Consider the following 19,777-nt stretch of genomic DNA (forward strand, 5'->3'; position numbering starts at 1 on the left):
AAGAAGCCAGGATGCTGGCGCTTCGAATGGAGGATTATCTCGAGACTGTGAACTTCTCTCAATTTCCTCGAATCTGGCGACTCGGGCGCCGCGACGGAAAGGGTCGACTTTGGAGGGCACGAACGGTGGTTTTGAGTGGTCAATTCGATGTTGAGGTTGTATTGCTTCGAGAGGACATGGGAGGAAAGGGGCAAGGGAAACCGCCCGTTTGCGGGGCCCAGGGCAGCGGTTCCTTTTTGTTTCTGCCAGTCGCCGAGTCAGTTCCAGCGACATGCTGTGCCCTTGGGACGATCTGTATTTGTGCCATGTTGTCATCCGGTCATGTGTGTACGTGGTACAATACATGTTTTAAGCTTTCGCCCTAGCCGATACACCACATGTCAGGATGTCAGGAGAAGAGGAAGAGGGTGGCAACAAGGCGACAAAACCGGGCTGGAAGCTTGAGGTCGACAAGCGCTTCTCGCGCGAACCCTAGGCATGCATGGAGGGTCGCAACACAGTAATAACATACAGTATCTTACCTTATCCCGGATCAAGACTTTGACAAGTTCACAGACTTTAGGCAACACCATAACAAGTCATCCAAGGAGGCATTGCAAGGGGTGAGTATTTCTATATTTCCCTTTGCATATGCACACATGATCCCCGGTTGAGAGGCTTGCCAAGTGTTCCTCCCGCGAATAACACGGACTGTCTTCCTGTACGGAATACCTAGGTAAGGTACCTACCTTTCCGTACTCGGTTTTGTGGGAACCGGAATGACTCGTCGGGTCACTAACACGCACAGACCAGCAACCCACCAAATTCTGAAGAAGTAAGATAGGGACACTTGCGCAAACTCGAGGGGGGTTTGTGTTGCTGCCTTCAGCCGGCATCTTCGTTCGAGACCGCAAAGCGCAAGATGACGACAGTTGAAGATCGGCACTGTTTGTCTGCAGATCAACGAAACAAACTATCTTGCATCTCTCCCCTCCACAACAAACACCTCAACAAAAGACAGTACAAGCAACCTTACGCCGGCCTACGGTTCCTTCCGAGTGCTTGGACCCAATGTGACTCGGTGAGACACGGTAACACAGAGTTGCGTTGACCGGCTGCTGGGCCAGACACACTCCGTTTCACAAGGCGTGCTTTTGCATGGGCCGTCGAAATCCTGTTAGTCGGCTCGGTAGGATCTGACGTATTTATCTGCATGCCATTCAATACTGTAGAAGGCTGCATGAGCGACGCCATGATGTTGACCATCAAGGGACTCTTTCACTCCCGTGTAACTATCGTTCACTTGAGGATTTTCAGATATCGGTGTTACCCTATAGGATGACCATCATGCTCCGTTACATGCAGGGAAAGCGCCCCAAACGCGAAATCTAGCAGCATACGGACTACGGAAGGTCATTACATTTCGCAGTATCAACAAGCAACCAGTGTTGGTACGTTTAGTTCCTTCGACAGACGCCCAGCGGACTTGTTGCAAAAGCGTCTGGCTTCCAGAGGTTTCCACGGAGGACCGGGTAGTCGGTGTGTATCATCCCCCTTCCGCCCGACACAAGCAGGCAGTTGCTGCCCGAGGCACGGCGTCTTCCTCGCCGGCCTGCGCGGACTTTCCTGTGGGACTCGATTCAAAGAGCAAGAAGCAAGACATTTGTTTCTCCAAATCCGGGTTCCTTCTGTGGCTTGAGCCTCAAATGGACGTCAATCCCTTCTGGGACCCGAGGATCCTATATCCATACTCTCTGTTTCTCCTCCCAAGCCAACAAAGCACTTCGTTCGTACTACCTAGTACAACGTGGCATATATCCGTCTACATTGGAGCGCCGGGGGATTCTTTAAGGTGCTTCCTAACCTGGCAATATTCGCCGTCCCCTTAACTCCCTGTTCGCAGTCGACTCAAGGTTCTGAGTCAGCCTAGGGTCTCAGATTGGACGCCCACGCTTTTGTGCTACCTACCTCGAGGGTCGTACCTGCATATGCTGATCAAGGTCGGGAATCATGTGGTGCTTTGTTGGCGGCGCAGCCAGGATATGAGCGCGGCGTCTCCGGAGATGGGCACTGGGCTAAATAAGCCTTCCTGTTCGTGGCGGGTGGGTTACACGGCATCAGGTCGGAGACTCACAGCACTTCTGAATCCAATCTATGCCGATCAACCGTTCCGAGTCGCGTCGCCAACGCTGCACGCTTCGTAAGCACGAAGAAACGGATAGTTCGCAGGCCACGCAGGATCCTCCTACACCTGAAAAGTGGCGCTGGTGTCCTCAAGCCCACCGGGACTATATAACAAATGGAAAAGGGATCTCACTGAGACACGCGACGTCCGCGATAACCTCATCGCAAGCCAGACACATAATTGGCTCCTCTGGCAGGGTCAATACCCTCGAGAACACCAATACCATGGGAGAGTTTGACACAGTTAGGGAATACTCACATGACTTGCCCTTCCCATGCTCATCCCCAGTGAGGAACGTAGTGAAGTCTTACTGCCATCTTACATACCATATCACCTCGAGAGGGACATCCTCCATTTGCTTTTGACGTTGTATTTCACAAATTCGATGTCCCTTGCTAGGCACTTGCCAGGGAAGCAACATCGCCGCATCGAGTGGTCATCGTGCCGCAACCTTAATACCCGCATTTACCCACGCCGGAACCGTGACCCGGTCAGACCAGCCCGTGACCTTCAGTTGCTACTACTAAAACCACAACGTGGCGACACCCTCTCGAGGATGCATCCACCCTAAAGTGCGGTATAGCCCGACATCCTACCTCCTAGATCGAAACTTACCATACTATAGTTTCAGCTCTGGTGCCATGACTCACATGACTCCGCGCCGCCGCAATGTCGCGCTCTTCCTCGAGCTCGTCGTGGCCCTACTCCTGTGGTCCAGGGAATCAGAATGGCTCCTCGTTCTGCCACGTTGGTCGTCGGACATCGCACAAAGCGGTCATCCCGATATCCAGAATCGCACCTTAGGTGTAAGCTGTTCTTCGTCGAGTTCTCCCTCTTGAAGAAGGTCTGGTTCCGCTAAGGTGTGCACATTTCGCAGTTCCAGCACATCTTCGCCATCAACCTCCCGCCGCGTACGGATCGGCGGGATGCCATGACGATAGCCGCCTCACTGAGCAACCTGAATGTCACTTGGATTGATGGCATAGCGGGGAATGACGTTCTGGATGAGGTGTTGCCCGGGAATTCCGAGAGTCGACAGAGCGGGTTTACGGTAGGGAACAAAGGCTCATGGAGGGCTCATATGAACGTTCTGCAACGGTAGGACTCACACCTCCCCTAATGCCTTATACTGAAGGTAGTTGTAAGGCCAGCTAACTGACGGGGCTAGGAAAGCATCGTCCACGAAAACATCACCAGCGCTCTTATTCTCGAGGACGACGCGGACTGGGACGTACGGCTCAAAAGACAACTGCAAGTCTTCGCCCGCGCAGCGCGTGCGTTCACGCAGCCTACAAGTAGACACGGCCAAACCCTCGCGCGCGAGCGGGAGCGGCACCACAACACCGCACGTCCGGAAGTCCACATCAACCAGTTGCCACGGCGCATCACCCACCACCATCACCAAGCCGGTCCCTCCCCGTACGGAACAGACTGGGACGTCCTCTGGCTGGGCCACTGCGGCACTGAATTTCCTTCCACCATCAGCAGAAGCAACAATAGCAAAACACCGCCCAACAATCAATTATCCCCACCATCTCTGCTGCGAGTGACCATCCCCAACGACAAGACCGTCCCCTCCCCGCACCACCTCAAGCCGCACCCGTTCGCTCTGCCGGACGCCCTAGCCTCGCAGTACCCACCCCACACGCGGGTGGTGCACGCGTCGCACGGCACCGTCTGCACCCAGGCCTACGCGGTCAGCCAGCAGGGCGCGCGGAGGCTGCTGTGGCGGTTTGGGCTGCAGACGGTGATGGCCGGGTGGGATCTGATGCTACGGGACTGGTGCGATGGGTTACTATATTCGACGACGACGACGACGATGACAGGGGATGCTACGGGTGCCGGTGTCGACGAGGAGGAGGAGGAAGAGAAGGAGAATGAGTGGAGGAGGAGGAAGGGGAGGGGGAGAGGGCCGGTCTGTGTGACGGTGCAGCCGCCGCTGTTTAGTCACCATTATGGGCCGGGGGCGGCGTCGGATATTATGGCGCCTGGAGGCGGGTTTGTGAATCGGGAGAGGGAGATGACGCCTTATGTCAGAGTTAGTGTGAGGTTGAATATGGAGAGGTTGGTGGACGGGCGGGAAGGGGTGGAGCAGTGGGATGACGGGGGTTGACGGAGCTTATGGTTCGATTAGTACAGACTAGTGGCCTCCAAGACCTTCGATTCGTGAGGCACATGCTCTGCTCTCTATGTACCACTAGCAGGCCTTAGACGATGTACCCTCTGGCCTTCGACCCTTGCATATATATAGAATATTCATATATTCTATGGACGAATTGGGACACTGACCATTCCCAAATGGTCATCCCTTCGTATTGCTTCAACCCTATCGAGACTCGTATGTACTCCGCTTTGGACGCTGCGATGTCATCTAGACAACACCACTGTATCCCAAACGGTCATACCCATTGCAGTTGCAATTCTTGCATCGCAAAGCTCTTGGGTTGTGCGAGCCATAACTCTAAAAGGCTGGATCCTACAGCATTCTCCTATCATTACCCCCAGAAGACCTGGACAATTCGTGCAAGCCTGGAAAAAAGACTCTCTGGCAATCTCTTCCATTCTCTGGATCGACATTCCTTTTCAAAATGCAGTAGGGTATATGTTCCCACTCTGTCCAAACACAAGACGGAGCCTAATAACCATGGAAACGGGAGGCACCAATGGACTCGATGTTTACCTACTGTGTTAGTCCGGGCACTTTATTTCAGTAATCAGGGGTCCTTGGGAGAGACATAAGCTCACGTCGAAGGGAACGCTTACGTGGAATAGTCTACTTCCGCCCCGGGTCTCCCCGACAACACGGGAAACCACGGTAGCCCCATCGATGGGGGTGATGGGGATATATTCGTTTGAGCCATTATCGACAATCAACTGAGGCAATAGGCTGCCCATCTTCAAGCGATGCTCGAACAGGACTCCGGGTGCGACAAGCGCAGCATAGAGCAATGCAGTTGCAGGGAATCTCGGCACTCATGGCCGGCGTGCAAATGTCAGGTTGCGAGAATAGGTACAGAGGCGGCTTCTCTGCTGCGCCATTTACGCCGTTGGTGGTCTGAGTCCGGGTTACGGCGCGTTGGCCAGGGTTTCGGCTGAGGTGATATTGGTGTCGGCAGTCGCCGTAGAGCCGCACTAGGGCGATCTGGCAAACGCCAGGATGATGTGCTCCCCCAGAAGAGGATGCTATGTTGCAATGCCTGGTGCAACCCATTGCAAAGAGCATGTCTCTAGATGCTCTTGGGATTTGGCGTATGAGTCGTCATCCGCTTCGCCGAACGGCTGGGAGATAGTATATATTGTTTGTAGGATTCTGCCCTCAACAGAATCAGCGAATTCGTATTGGGGAGAGGCCGGGGCTTCGCCGCCATTCGCGCTGCTCAAGGTTGGCAGCTACAATCTGGAAGGCCACTCCGTTGTAGTGGAAGGTGAACATGGGCGGAATTTAAACCATCGCCCATATAGCGAATGAATTTCAACCAGTGTAGACGACGCGTGGAGAGTCCGCGTCGACGCTGCCATGGGTTGCCGGTTCGTAGTGTATCGCCAGAACCCTTCGCTCCCGCCAAGGGCTCGATCTCGGCTCTCCACTGGCTTGGGGTTTGGCGTTCTGTTTCTGAATTCGGCGTCGCGGTTCAGCTACTACTAGAGGGAAACGGTGCGACAGCCGTCCTTCCGAGAACATGCGAGACCGCATTCCTGCAGCAGCCCGCTCTCTTCACCCTCGCCCGCTGCTCTTCGCCTTACTGTTCGCGTTATCGTACCCCGTCTCGGTTCCTTCTCCTGGTTCATTATAGCATTTCCAAACAACTTACCCGTGGCGCAAACCCTTCGCGCCGGCGACCAAGTCTCTCAACACAACGTCGCGACGGGGCAGCTTTGAAACCTGCAGCGGCCAGCCTAGTACCGCAACCTAGCCACCGGGAGAAGAGCAAGTTCAAGGGAACACATAAGAGGAGCCAAGGTACTTGTTCAAACTCGCCCCGCTCATCCTCGCCGAGGTTGAATGAACTCGCCAACGTCAAAGAAGAATCGGAGGCGCCGGGAGCCCCTTGGCGGAGACCGTTATTAATCGACCATTTATTTTACCGCTGCGAGGGAAGCCCTCCCTGCCGCAGACCCATTGTACGAGCCGCCGCGCCGGGCTACCACCCCAAAGCGGCCGCCGCCTGTGATTATCCCCATTGACGACGGTCTTGAGGAGCCAGCCGTGCGGGATGTACCGGGGAGCGGCGTAGAAGTACACACTGTCAGGTACACGGCCATGCACGACATATACCCCCTGCGCGCACGAACACCGGCACGGCCAGTAGGTTAGTCCTTTTTGGTCAACCACACCAAATGCCAACAACATCATAACTCGCCGTTGGCTAGTCTGTCGCTGAGGAAGGAACTCAACCTGACCCACTAATGCTCTGGAGTCGGTATCTGCGACGAAGAATACTGCGAACCCAAGCCCGCAAGGGATGCACCAGATTATTATATGGCCGGGTTCATGTAGGGCTGATACTCGGGCTGTACCCTGTCGGATAGTATTCTGAAAGCGGCGGATCGATGAGCTGTTGGAGGTGTGCTGCACGCTAATAATAGGAAAGACAGCGAAAGCGTGTAGGGTGGTCGCGTGGGAGACAGCGACTGATCGGACGGCCTGAAGAAGGCGCTGGATCAGCACCAAAAGAGGGTACGGGGTTGCCTGTGGCGGTGGGCTAGACGCCGAGCCTTTGAGGGTCTATAATAAAATGACCTGGAGCAAAACATCTCGCCTGACCGACCGGCACATCACTAGCTTGACCGGCAGCTTACCTGAGCTCCGAGTTCGTCCTGAGCACTATACCGCAATCAGGACATTTCAAGCTTTGATTGTTGGCATTCCCCAAAGAGGACTTCTGGCCCCGTCGTTGCTATTGCCTTCGCCGCGCGTCAGCTCGCCAAGCAGGTCCAAGTTCGTTGTCCCTGAGGGTTCGCAGTGGATTCCACGCCGGCAGCTTTGGGCAGTCGGAAGCGGACCCATGATGATGAGATCAAGCTGCCACATGCAGCACTTAAGAAGGCTGTAAAGGACCATACCAAAGGCCATATCACGAAGGAATGGGTGGCGGACACCCCAAGTTGACACGCCCGGGATGACGTGTCGGCTGGAACTTTCGAGGACGTTTCTATACAGTCCACTGCTATGCCTCGGTACCGGCTATGCTGTCCCTGGGCCAGGAGGTGCTGGCCTAGCCTGGTCGATGTTCTACAACAGTGGAAACCAGTCTCTGCACTCTCCTGCAGGCTACCATCTCGCGGTTGGACAAAGAGATCACTGGCGTCTCTGGCAGCACGTGGCCCCCCATGCGTATACTACCGTGCGCCCTAACCTGTATACCACTGGCTGTACCGACGCACTGGAAACACATGATTGCCCCCAAAAAGCGGCCCACCCCCAGAGGCTATGCGCGTGTGGCAGGCCGGGCGACGAGCTGCCTGTATGCCACCTTGTCCTATCGTCAAGTTGAAGGCCGACATCCTCCACGTCAACCAGTGACAGGCTTTATTCCGTTCCCCGACTACAACCATCCCCCAAGAAAAACACCTACTAGCTTGCCATTAGGACAGCAAGGGGATTTGGAGCGCGTTGTAGCCATTGGACACGCTAGGACTGATCGACGACCATAAATCTTGACCATATAGGTAGGTTTATAGGTAGTTGTCTGAGCGATGTCTGCCGGTAGGACGGGAGGCAAGGGTTATCGTGTCCTTTTCGATCTAGAGCTTGTACTGTACAAGTTACTTCGACGTGTAAACAACCGCAATGGTGAGGCTCGGGATGTTGTCTGATAAGCCCAGCGAGTTTGTTGGACAATGTTGAATGTGCGGGGACGGATAGTAGGGGATAAGCAGGCACTAAACATAACATCATTGGAAATACCTCCAGGAGACAACGGTATCTACAGCACATTAGCAACCCTTGAAATCGTCGTGACGATCTGGTAGTGTCCAGCGTGAGCCCGGAACCGGTAGGATCCGATATAGAACTAGGTCGACTGTCAAGGGCCTTAATACTCGGCAAGCACTCCCGCGGCCGCGTCGGATTGACAAGTCAGTAACAGGTTGCGTTTACTATGATGTCTGGCGGGTGAACCCGAAGCTCGACTGGAGTGGAAGGAGGAGCATTTCGCTGTATTTGAGAGACTAAGGCAGCTCTTATAGCCTGTACATAGTTACATACGGTTAACTTGAACATGAAAAAACGGGTATATAAGTTCCCATGGTGGGCATTCCTTCCAACACCCCTCGCAACCGCACACTTCCCACCAATCTCTGTGTGGCGTAGTGGTCGAACTGTGAAAAATCGTCCAACACTCTGCGCGTGCGCAACCCTGCTGTGGACTTTGTAGGACCACATGTTCGATGCACGGTAGCATCTCATTTTCTTTCCCTTTTCCCCGCTCTCCCTGATATTTATTTACCCACCACCCGACCCCTTATCAGGAAATATGACGGGCCTCCAACTCAACACTCTCTCTTGGTGTTCAGCTAGTCTGAGCTCGGCCATTCTTTACTCTATTTGCTATGACAGATAAAGCTAAGAGCCGTTGTTGGACCATGACGAATCTGCTCTCATTACACCGGTGGCTTTACTCGGTAGAGGCTCACTGGCCACGATATCGCCTGCAAAATACCAACCAACCATGTCTAGACGCCCCCAGACACCCCTCAACTCCGGTCTCCGCTTCTCATCGCAGGACGCACTCGATGACACCGTTGTCCTCACGCGCATAGAGCGCCTGCGTGACCACGAGGCCCGCTTGATCCGCCATCTCCTTGAAGCCATCCAGCCCGCGCTCCTTGCCCGAAAGGAGGAGCATCATGAGGTCTATCGCGCTCTGATACGCCGTCGGCGGATTGTTAATCACCGTCTCCGAGATCAGCAGTCTGCTATCTAGGACCATGGCGTTGGCGATCTGCCGCAGAATCCCGACGCACGTTTCGTCGTGGTAGTCATGCAGGCAGCGTCGGATGTAGTACACTAGAGCACCTGGGTTCTCGTCAGAAAGACCAATTGAGGAGATGTGTTTGATGGGAGACTGTTATGTTTTCGGGACGACGTACCCTTGATGGGCTGTTCCTTATGGAAGTCCATACCGACCATCTGCACACCAGCCAGCTCGGGCTGCTGCTCCCGCTTTGCCTGGTCGATGACGCCAGGCAAGTCCTCCAGAACACACTGCTCGCGCGGCAGCGTCGGGTATGTGTCGAAGAGGTTCTTGAGAACCTGGCCTCTTCCACCGCCGACATCGACGAAAATCACGCGGTCCGATGGCTGTTTCTTGGCCTCTCTGACAATCCAGCTGAAGTCGTAGGTGGACTGAAAGATAGCCCACTCCAATCCAGTGCTCATGGCGAGCATGAAGGTCTTGCGGCGCCGCTCATCGCTTTGGATGATGTCCCAGGCAGGGGAGCCGAGCATGCCTGCCGCAAACGCCACGGGGGTCTGCAGGCGGTCCTTGGGTTCGATCCGGCCGAAGTGGTTGAAGTAGTCCGGCAAGGCCATGAGTGTAGGACAGTGGTCCTCGAATCTAGAAGGTGGGGAGGCGGGTTTTGTTAGTGAATGGACAAGATGCTCGTCGGTCGGGCAGGAGAGTAAATCCTACAGTAACTCCATTGTTGCCTTCTGCTGCGGAGTGGTAAGGCGCGCAGAGAATGGCGTATGCGCGAGGCGCTCGACTATCTCGATTCTCTGTTCCAGAGTGCCGTTGGCCACAAGTACCTTGCCAAGACGAGCTGTGAAATGCATGATCAGGGAACTTCAAGTGAAACACGAGGAAATTGCGGCTCACTGATCAAGGACACATCGGCGCCCAGCTTGTTGGCCAACTGGATGTACGAGATGGTGAGCGGCGTTCCGTCGGAACGTCTTCCCTTGGGAATCTTGTCGAAGGCATCCCACTTCAGGAACAGGCGGAGGGCAGTCATGTGGCAAAGCTGGGTTAGATACAAGTGAACCTTGTCTTCAGGCTGGCTGACGGTATTGATCAATTCGTTGCCTGCTTTAACAAGCTCCATTCGCTGTTCCGTGTCGGTCTGCAGGGAGACCTTCCCGGCTCTGAGCTTCTGGGCCACTCCACTCAGTGTCTGAGCGAGGGCGTCCAACTTATCCGCGATCTTGGAACCTTCCATCATAGAAGGAAGCGGAAACTGAGCATTGCTGCTTCCATGCCGTGATGCGAACATTCCAGGAGTCTGACAGGCTGGTACCGACTTGAGATGCGTTCTGAAAAGGGAAATTGTGCCGTCAAAGTGAGTTTCGAGTGGGGGTTTTTGGAAAGGTATTCAAGTTGGGAGTCCCCGCCATATATATGCAAGACAGATACGGGTATGTGGACGGTGCGACCCTCTAAAGTGAAATCCGTGCCCAACCCTTTTCAATTCAGGAAGGCCTGATCAGTCGGCAGGGATCGCGGGAACTCCATGCACCGACTTCCGCGTTAACCTTCCAACGAAGCCTGGTAGCGAAGTTCGGCCAAGCTCGTGGCCTGGAGTGTCATGCTACCCAAGCAATCAGGATAGTAGATCGATGCCAGTGCTTGGCTCGTGAAGTATCCGGAGCAGGACCTCAATGTTGAGGAACCATAGTTGGTCCTGATTCATCTCTTGGGAGTGATGTAGGCCAATGGTCAGCCTCGTGTTTCGTTGTACGTGGCCGAGGGGACGAGAAATTGAATTTTGTCTGTAGTGACGTGTAAGCACGGGACATTTCGTAACTCTCTCCTTGTATTCTCGGTCAATACACGTTCTATGGTCTGTTTCTGGGTTCCGCCAGCTTGGTATACACAGAAAGAGGGATGCTGTTAAGGCACCTAGCCTTGCTTATTATTTAGGTGGCTATCCTTCGCTCTGTATATTGTGGAGTACACAGCTTATCTCAAACGCCATGACTGATCCTCAAACTCTCGCTTGTCAAGATTGTTCTCTGTAACACACACTGCTGGTTACTGACTCAGGTCTGCCGGGAGGCGGGGTAATCGCACCGGAGCCGAGTGGCGATTCATAGCACGCACTGCCGAACTTTCGTATCAATTATCAGGCGGGTCGACCCTCCACGCTTGTCCGACTTCAACATTGACCAACCACCAACTCGAAGTTGACCGGGGTACCTGGTAATCTGCGTCTAAGTCCGCGACAATGGATGTCGATGGTGAGGGAGCTTATGTGTGCCGTCAGCGATTGTTAGACCATAATCCTGAGCTCCCGAAACCACCTTGCTACTATCAACGGACACCTGGAGTCCTGGACTGCCGCAGTGGTTGTGGGCAAACGCGCGATCCAACAGGCAGCAACTCGCCGCCATCTCCAAATTCATCCCAACCTCCCCCCATCATTGTCGAATGAAAACACGGATACCTACGACAAAGGGCCAAAAGGCCGCCCAAGCAGCGTCCTTATTTGAGCTCGCCGCGGCATCCCGTCATACCATTTAAAGCCAGCCATGTCGTACAACGTCTACCTCGCCGAGTCTCTCGGCGGAGGGAAGTCAGACCACCATGCCATCCTTGTGCAGCGGGATGTGCCCTCGAAGACTGGCGAACCGCACTTTCTCTATCAAGTCAAGGGCTCCATTGCCCAGGGAATGACATACGAGTTCCGCGAAGCCAGAGAAGACGATTTCATGCTGGGGAAGACCTGGCTTGGTACTGTTGATGCCGACGACTTCAACTGCATCGACCGCATCTGCTCTTTAGTGCCGCCACCCAAGAAGCAATTCGACGGCCCGAGAAGACTGTATCCGAGGGAGAAGCTGTACAAGTGCCAGGCCTGGACTCGCGCTGCGCTCCGGGCGCTAGAAGCCGAAGGCGTCCTTCGATGCCCGCATGGCATTCCGTGGGAGACAATTCATGAGAGTAGGAGGACTGACACTTGGAGCATCTGAGGGAGAGAGCGCAGACAGGCGGCTCTAGAATGGGAAATTCTTCTACGACACATGGTCAAGAGGGCCAAGACGGGATGTAATTCGCGTGAGAACGAAGTGAAAATGACTTCAATTTTTTTTTTGAAGAACGCCAGCTAAGGGCGCGATATGTGATTGAAGAATTGATCGACTCCCAATGTAGGGAGCGATTTTCGACCCTCCTCCCAGTCCATATGCGGCCCGATCCCAGCAGTTAACGCCCCGGGTCTCAAACATCCCAGACTCCTGGCCGCACGGTGTTCATACCCATTCCCGTGCGATCACTCCTCCTCCGGGCAAGTCCACGCCCACATGATCGAGCCTCCGCTAGGTTAAGGTCAGCAATGACAAACTTAAGACCACCAAGGACCTGAGATGGAAAAAAAGGGGGGGGAAAAAGAACTTACCAAGGATAGCCCCGTCCCATTAGCTCCACCGTCTTGCTCGCGTATTGCTGGCTGGCAAACATGGCCAGGACGTAAAACGTCCCGTCGTGGGCACGCAGCATCTGGCACAGATGGAGGCCACTCCTCCTGTCGCCGCCCAGTTTCTTGTGGAGATAGGCCTTTCCCCGGTCTCCCTTCCAGGCCTCACGGGCCGCGTCGCTTACCGGGCCGATCACGACCCGGTACGGGTTCTCGGCCACCGTGGGGCCCTTCTTGCGCAGGGCCTGGACGTCCTAGTCGTCCATGAGGTGTGGGTAGGCGGGGCGCGACAGGTCCGGCACGATCGGCACGATCGTGTACGCCAGCGGGATTCCGTAGAGGGAATCCCGCTGGCCCGCGGACGTCGTCGCGGCGGGGGCGGTCGTGGGGGTGGCGGCGGTGGTCGTGGTTGTGGTTGTGGCGGCGGGGGCGGTGGTAGCGGCAGCGGCAGCGGCGCTATCCCCGGCACTGACGTCTGCGAGCACCGCGGGGAGGCGAGGCTCGAGGTCCGACAGCTCACGAACGGCAGCCGCGGGCGGAGAGGACGAAGGTGTCGGCGCAACGAGCGCCGCGCGGGAGCCAGTCTCGACATCCGCGATCTCGCCCGGTTCAACCGCCGCCAGCGCCGCCAGATGGGCACGGGGGATGGTCGACCGCGCGTAGCGGAAAAACGGGTTCCGCTGCCTGACGGGGGACATCGTCTCAACCCACGCACTCACGACGTCACCCGACCAATCTGCTGAATTTCCCTTAGTTGAGGTCGATGGTATCGGGTGAGAGACCGTAGGTATGAGAAGAAACGGAAGATCTGGGAAAAAATGCCCTGATCTGAAAAGTCGTGAAGAGACTGAAACAAAATAGTGCTCACCGTCGTTTTCAGAGTCCTCCTCGTTCTCGTCCACCGACTCCTCTACCTCGAACTCGGCCTGGGCCTCGCGACAGCCCGCCTCGTCACCCTCCCGGCTGACTTGTCTCGCTTGCCTCAAGGCTTTGGCCAAACCTGCGAGGTATCCCATCTCATATGCTTTAAGGAAGACTTCTTTGACCATGCCGTACTGGGGGAGGTCGAGATCGGCTAAGTAAGCATCGGCCAAGGCCGACACCTCCGGTCCGCGCGTTTCTATTGGAACATAGGCAGTCAGCTGGGCTCGTAGGGACGCAGCAAAGAAAAAGGCAAACGCGGCGAAAGGAAAGATTCTGCTTACCTCGGTTCAAGGTTGATCTCGCTTCGTTTGCCATCGTTTCGGTGTTTCTCGCAGATGTGGATGATTGTGTTTCGGAATGCGGAAGAAAAAGGAAAAGGGTTTAGAATGCGGAGGGGAAGAGGGAGGAATCTAAAGCTCAGAGGGCACCGTAATGCGGAGGAAGGGGGAAGGAGTAGAATACTTCACTGGAAATGCGAGGGTAAATTGGCGAGGGGCGCCGGAACACAGAATGGATGGCAGATAAGTTGAACAATTCACTGGAGTCATGAATACAAAGCGGCGAGGGGCACCGGAATACGGAGGCACGTAGAACACACCGCCAGGGCCACGACCTTGAAGGAACGAGGGGCTCCGCAAGCGGGAGGATACGCCGAGAAGTTGAATACTTCACCGGAAGTACGAGATTAAAGCGGCAACAGGAACCAGAGCACGGATGGGAGAGAAGAACCAGCAGAATACTTCACCGGAGCCATGACTCTGGGGCGACTAGGGGCACCGGAAAGCGGCTAGGAGAAGAAAGAAGTTCAATACTTCACTAGAGCCATGAGACTACAGCGGCAACAAGCACGACGTGATGTTGGAATACGGAATGAAGATGGAAGCTGCCGAAACCCTCACCGGAGCCATGAACTAAAGCGGCGAGTGGCACCAGCCATGCCATCCAAACTGGCCCTCATCGCGGCTGAGCTTCTTGCTGGCTCAGACAACTGCGGCTAGCCTCTCGGTGCCTTCGGTCCCATGCGGCTTGGGCTTATCACGGCATCACCAGGTGCGGCGGGTCCGGTCCTGGTCCGGACCCGCCGCGGATAGGTGCAACGGACGGCTTGGACTTACCATGAATCCCGAACTTCAACTCACGGTAGCTTGGTCCTCTACTCAACAATTCACCGGCAGCACAACTGCACCTTTGTGATAACCAACGTCAGACTACGGTATTGGGTAATATAGGCCCGCCCAGCTGGTGTCTCTCTTCACATTCTAGGCTTGCTATAGTAACTCAGCCTCACCGCCAGCTGGTCCGGTTGAACCTCTGGTTCACCATTCACCTATATATTACTAGGCTTCAAAATGTGGCGTCAAGACATGATAGCAGTCATCTTTCTCCAACCGATCATACGAGACGGCGCCGCAAGTCTATCAACGTATCTGTATCTCCGATCTCACAAGTTGTGAACAGCGACATATAATTAGGACGGCTGTAGGGGACAAAGCTCTGATCTAAAACCTCGAATAGGGCACATATGGCTACTACTAACCTTAACTCCTTGGAAATGTGCATCCTGCAAATAGTCAAGAGGAGTGGTGATATGCTAGCATCATTCTTAGAGTCGCTGGGTTTGAGAGTTTGACAGAGGGACCACAAAGACCGGCGGGTGCTTGTGATTGGGAGTGAGTGATGCAGATGAAAGCGTTGATAGGACTTGCATATTGAACTAGTACTAGTACCTATGAAGTGGGCTTGCTCTCAGCGCTATTGTGGCTCAGGGGTTTGTTTACATTGCCCCCTTGCGCACGGACCATGCCGGCTGAGTTAACTTGTTAAGGGACCTAGTAGGTACTCTTTAAGAACCCAATGCATTCATTCGATGCTAGTGGCACTACTAAATTTACCTAGCTACTCTAGTGAATATGGGAACTTAGAAAGAGCAACGATGATATACTGCTCAACAAGAGGTTGATGCTCGGATGAACAGAGAAGAGATGCAGATGAGACGACGATACGTGAGAGATGTTCCCTTCAAGCAAAAGCGACAAGATAATTGATATTATATATACTACTAGTAGTAGTACTGATTCAAGTCAGATCCGCCACATGGGACGACCATTTTGAGTCCACCTATACAGCGACTATTATGGCCACCTACAAGAATACCTAAGTATGCATACAACACCATCTCCAAGATACACTGGAGACAATCAATCCTTGTCGTTACGCTTGATGGTATTACCGTGACAACTCCCTTTCAATGGCAGGAGTGTTTTGACAACTCGCCTCTGAGTCATCGCGCAAGTACCTTAAGTATTGCTCCCCCAATATCCAAGTGTTCTACATAGAGACCTCCCGAGCTTCAAGTCGTGCACCACTTAGGACCTTTGAACCTCCCAAGCGGACAAACTTAAAAGTTGAAAGCTTCTTATTCAATTGGAAGTATCTTGTGACACAGACATTGACTTGAAGGGTTGCCATTCATGAATGGTCTGTAAGCGTTTTGCCGCTACTTCTAATATCCATCGAGTATCCCAGCTCTCAAGGCTGACAATAGGTAGTCAGGACATCGCAATTGAGACGAAGCAGAGTGTAGGATGTAGAATCTCACCCGGTTCCTTGTTGTCTCCCCGCCGTACAATCCAGACAGCAAAACTCCCAACCAAAGCCAGTTGCCTGAAAATGCTTCATCCATTTCCCTCGCCTGACAGGTATCAGTACCGCTTATTAGGTCACAACACCAACAGCCGCAAGGCACGCTATGCTAGGATCCATTAGATACAGCAGGTTTGTACATACGGCTTCTTCGACAACACGCCAAGTTCATTACCCCCGCCTCAACTACAACGAAGAAGAACCCACCGCGTAGTGGGAACAGTCTCAATCGCCCCTCACAACGCTACCTCACCCCAAACCCAACAACAGGACGAGGAGAAGCAGGCAATTCCACCGGCGCCATATATAGCCGCCCATTCCCATCATACACAGTGCCACCCTTCCAAGGACTACTACTGGTATCATACGCCGCCGGCCCCCGCGCAGACAGCTCCGCAACGGGATACCCCGCCAGCTCCTCCACTCCATACCCTGGCGGTGGCGGCGGCGATTTATTCGCCACGTCCTGACCCGAGGGATCGCTGCCGCCGGAAGACTCGCAGGCGGATGCGGATGCGGTTGCGGTGGCCTTTTTGTTCCGCCGCAGAACCCACGCTGTTGCGACACAGCATATGCAGAGGAGGGCTAAGCAGCCCACGACGCCACCTATTATAGCCCCTGTGTTGTTGTTACTGTTACTGTTGTTGTTGGAACGGCCGCTGCTGGGGGGGTTGTTGGCATCGGTGGTGGATTGGGTGTCGACGGCTGTGGATATGTCGCCGCTAGAAGGGGCGATGCCGCTGCTCTGGGAGTTGGTGGTGGACTGGGCTGCGCCGTCTGGCGAGGAAGTTGAAGTTCTCTGGGAGTCCGCTGCCGACGACGACGACGCTGTGGAAGATGGGATTGATGATGATGTCGGTTTTGTAATGGAGGTTGTGACCGCTTCTGTTGTGAAGACCATGTAATGGTCTGTTTTAGCACTTTCCCCACAGGCGATGTAGGAATATGGGCCGACATTGTTGGACAGCGTGAGGAGAGCGGTTGAGCAGAATGGGGCTTCGGCGTCGGAGCTAGGGCAGGCGTCAGCCAGCCTATAACAGAAAAACTCGATCTGTCGTTTAAAATGGCGTTGCTATAAGCTCACCAGGTAAAGGTGGTTAAGGGAGCATTTGTAAGGCCGCATCCCTTAGAGCAGTCAAAACTGTCGACACAAGCGCCAGCCAGGCCGCAGTCCGTTGCCGCGATGACGGTGGTAGGGCAGAATCCCCAGAGGTCGTTCAGTAAGTCGACGCGGCATTCATATCCGGAGTTGGCAGTCCGCGGCTCTGATCCATCGCCGCTTGCGAAGATGGTTGTGTATCTGGTGGCGATGACCGTGCCTTGTCTCTCGATCAGAGGCAGTGTTGCATTATTCCGGCGCCGGGACCGGCCTAACAGGGCGAGGCCAGCGGCTTGATGTGCGCAGATTAGGAGTAGTACCGGAACAAGGAGGGGGGACATTGGGAATCATGAGAAACTCCTACTGGCAATATGGCATGGAGAGGAGGTGAGAACGGCGGAAGGGGATGATGCTGCGGACGGAGTGGAATTCAGAAAAGAGATGCTCAAAGTCGGCATTTTCAAAGCCAGTACCTTATAGTTGGTTGACAGGTATGTGATTACGATGCCGCTCCTGCAGAACACCGGTACCAACAGCTTGCTGAACTTACATGCGTGCCCACTGCCCAGGCCGAGCATACGCGGTGGCACGCACAGTGCACGCTGCAACTCGGTCCCTGCTGAAACCATCCCTCGCGTCTAATAAAGAAGCACCATTCAGGGGCTAAGGCCGCAGCTGCTTGGCGAATCATGACCCTGGCTCATTATACTCCCTACGTGGTAGGCATGTAAGCGCTTAAGGAATGTCACCCTACCCCATGGGCGTGTATTCTTTGCCGGCCCCGGTAGCAAACGCAATCGAACCAACACCGAAAGAAAATGCGCCGTCACCAAGGTTGAGCGTTGGCCAGGCGTCTTCATTTCTTCCAGTCTCTTCACGTTCAGACCCAAACCTATTTTACGAAGTCGAACCAGCCGCGCCACTTTTCTTTCCTCTCGATGACCTAACCCGGGCCGCATCTATCTGGGACTGTCTCGCCTTGGCAGGGCATTCGGGCCGTCATCTGTCGCCCCACCGCTCGGTCCGTACAGTGCCTACTTATCACGCCCACTTCTGTCGCTCACTACTACTACCTCCTGCTCAAGATGAGGAGAAGCTTTTTCTTGTGGCCGGCGGCATGCCTGGCTCTTATAGGGCTGACCCTTTATTTGCGCCATGAGCGGCTCACGCCCGTGCCACGCCCACATTTTCTCCCGCCGGATGGAAGCACGAGGATTATACCATCGGCATCGGCATCGGCTACCAATATCCCCGAGGCCACTGATGCCCCGAAAGGGACCACCACCACAGGACGCGGTGAGCAATTCTCAATGCTGCTTCTGGAGGGGAGTCTTTAATCTGACTTCTAACCATCTCTTCCAACAGTTTTGCCCCAAGAGACAAGGGCGGCGTACATCAAAGCCATCATGGATCCAGCCGCGGGGGATTTGCCCCGACTGGAATGTCCCGATCTGAATGTATCCCGGTATCAGCATCTACAGGCCGATAAGATCGCCGGTTCCAGCACCGACTCAACCATCCAGTACTATTTCGCCCTCGACCTGCGGCAATGTCTCACCCTACTGCCACGGCTCATCGGCAGCGTGGTAGAAGCCATCCGCTTCCTGGGCCCCAACAGCTGCGCCCTATCGATCATCGAGGGCAACTCAGAGGACGGCACCGGCGAGGTCTTGGCCGCCCTGCGCCCCGAACTCGAAGCGCTAGGCACAACCTACTACTTCAGCACAAGCGACATCAACCCGAAAGAGGGCAACCGCATCGACAAGCTAGCCCGCCTACGAAACATGGCCCTCCAGCCAATCTTCGACGATGCGGAAAAAACCCCCACAGGTAATACCAGTACCAGTACCAGTACCAAACGCTTCTCCGCCAACAGCACGACAGTCATCTTCCTCAACGACGTGGCCGCCTGCGCCGAGGACATCCTCGAGCTGGTCCACCAGCGCGCGCTTCTCGGCGCCGACATGGTCTGCGGCATGGACTGGACGTACGTCGGGCGCGACCCGACCTTCTACGACGTGTGGATCGCACGCGGCCTGCGCGGCGGCGACTCCTTCTTCGAGATCCCGCCCGACGGCAGCTGGGACTCGGCCTGGAACCTGTTCTGGAACGACCCGGATGCCCAGTCGCGCTTCCGCGCCCGCCAGCCGTTCCAGGTGTTTTCCTGCTGGAACGGCGCGGCTGTGTTCGGCGCCGCGCCGCTCCTCGAGAAGAGCGGGATTAGGTTCCGCGCCGAGAGGGAGGGGGAGTGTCGGCAGGGCGAGCCGCAGCTTTTCTGTAAGGATTTGTGGTTCCATGGGTATGGCAAGATTGCGGTTGTTCCGACAGTCAACTTGGAGTACTCGGATGAGGCGGGGAAGAGGATCAAGGAGGCAAAAGGGTATGTGTCCCGCTGGGTGGGCGCGCCGGAGTGGAAGGATGAGAAGATTGAGTGGCAGCGGGAGCCGCCGGAGAAGGTTAAGTGCATGGCGGTATATGAGAATCAGTTCTTCGAGCCCTGGAATATAACGCAGCCTGGGACTTGAGCGCGTAGGGGTCCAAGAGATGTCGCTCTGCCCAGTGCCAGGCGACACCGTCGCTTTATCCACAGCGGT

General features: G+C 55.0%; 7 protein-coding genes across 7 annotated transcripts; 3 read left to right on the plus strand and 4 right to left on the minus strand.

The window, feature by feature from the left end:
- Positions 1–2,555: 2,555 nt before the first annotated feature.
- B0T15DRAFT_567253 (glycosyltransferase family 25 protein) lies at positions 2,556–4,277 on the plus strand (the record flags this gene model as incomplete). Its single annotated transcript, XM_062870722.1, has 3 exons — positions 2,556–2,970; positions 3,042–3,262; positions 3,338–4,277. The coding sequence occupies exons 1-3, from the start codon at positions 2,806–2,808 to the stop codon at positions 4,275–4,277; spliced, it is 1,326 nt and encodes a 441-aa protein (XP_062721046.1). The 5' UTR covers positions 2,556–2,805.
- Positions 4,278–5,636: 1,359 nt separating this feature from the next.
- On the minus strand, positions 5,637–7,238 carry B0T15DRAFT_511199 (uncharacterized protein; the record flags this gene model as incomplete). Its single annotated transcript, XM_062867898.1, has 7 exons — positions 5,637–5,777; positions 5,926–5,944; positions 5,977–6,074; positions 6,130–6,212; positions 6,251–6,408; positions 6,965–6,989; positions 7,046–7,238. The coding sequence occupies 7 exons, from the start codon at positions 7,236–7,238 to the stop codon at positions 5,637–5,639; spliced, it is 717 nt and encodes a 238-aa protein (XP_062721047.1).
- Positions 7,239–8,880: 1,642 nt separating this feature from the next.
- B0T15DRAFT_396965 (O-methyltransferase-domain-containing protein) lies at positions 8,881–10,324 on the minus strand (the record flags this gene model as incomplete). Its single annotated transcript, XM_062864874.1, has 4 exons — positions 8,881–9,182; positions 9,257–9,723; positions 9,799–9,928; positions 9,985–10,324. The coding sequence occupies 4 exons, from the start codon at positions 10,322–10,324 to the stop codon at positions 8,881–8,883; spliced, it is 1,239 nt and encodes a 412-aa protein (XP_062721048.1).
- Positions 10,325–11,378: 1,054 nt separating this feature from the next.
- On the plus strand, positions 11,379–12,202 carry B0T15DRAFT_192493 (uncharacterized protein). The gene has a single exon (XM_062862461.1). It carries the CDS (start codon positions 11,634–11,636, stop codon positions 12,072–12,074), a length of 441 nt encoding a protein of 146 aa, XP_062721049.1. The 5' UTR covers positions 11,379–11,633; the 3' UTR covers positions 12,075–12,202.
- Positions 12,203–12,373: 171 nt separating this feature from the next.
- On the minus strand, positions 12,374–13,756 carry B0T15DRAFT_511201 (uncharacterized protein; the record flags this gene model as incomplete). Its single annotated transcript, XM_062867899.1, has 5 exons — positions 12,374–12,419; positions 12,500–12,771; positions 12,820–13,253; positions 13,386–13,637; positions 13,723–13,756. The coding sequence occupies 5 exons, from the start codon at positions 13,754–13,756 to the stop codon at positions 12,374–12,376; spliced, it is 1,038 nt and encodes a 345-aa protein (XP_062721050.1).
- A 2,572-nt stretch (positions 13,757–16,328) lies between these two features.
- Positions 16,329–17,524, minus strand: B0T15DRAFT_396679 (uncharacterized protein; the record flags this gene model as incomplete). Its single annotated transcript, XM_062864853.1, has 2 exons — positions 16,329–17,094; positions 17,169–17,524. 2 exons carry the CDS (start codon positions 17,522–17,524, stop codon positions 16,329–16,331), a joined length of 1,122 nt encoding a protein of 373 aa, XP_062721051.1.
- A 744-nt stretch (positions 17,525–18,268) lies between these two features.
- B0T15DRAFT_397581 (glycosyltransferase family 69 protein) lies at positions 18,269–19,708 on the plus strand (the record flags this gene model as incomplete). Its single annotated transcript, XM_062864910.1, has 2 exons — positions 18,269–18,479; positions 18,549–19,708. The coding sequence occupies 2 exons, from the start codon at positions 18,269–18,271 to the stop codon at positions 19,706–19,708; spliced, it is 1,371 nt and encodes a 456-aa protein (XP_062721052.1).
- Positions 19,709–19,777: the final 69 nt, after the last annotated feature.

The sequence above is a fragment of the Chaetomium strumarium genome (assembly GCF_033439665.1).
Source record: "Chaetomium strumarium strain CBS 333.67 chromosome Unknown B0T15scaffold_4, whole genome shotgun sequence".
Lineage (NCBI taxonomy): Eukaryota > Fungi > Ascomycota > Sordariomycetes > Sordariales > Chaetomiaceae > Chaetomium > Chaetomium strumarium.

Coding starts and splice junctions, on each gene's coding strand:
- B0T15DRAFT_192493 (XM_062862461.1), top strand. CDS start 11,634: ATGTCGTACAACGTCTACCTCGCCGAGTCTCTCGGCGGAGGGAAGTCA.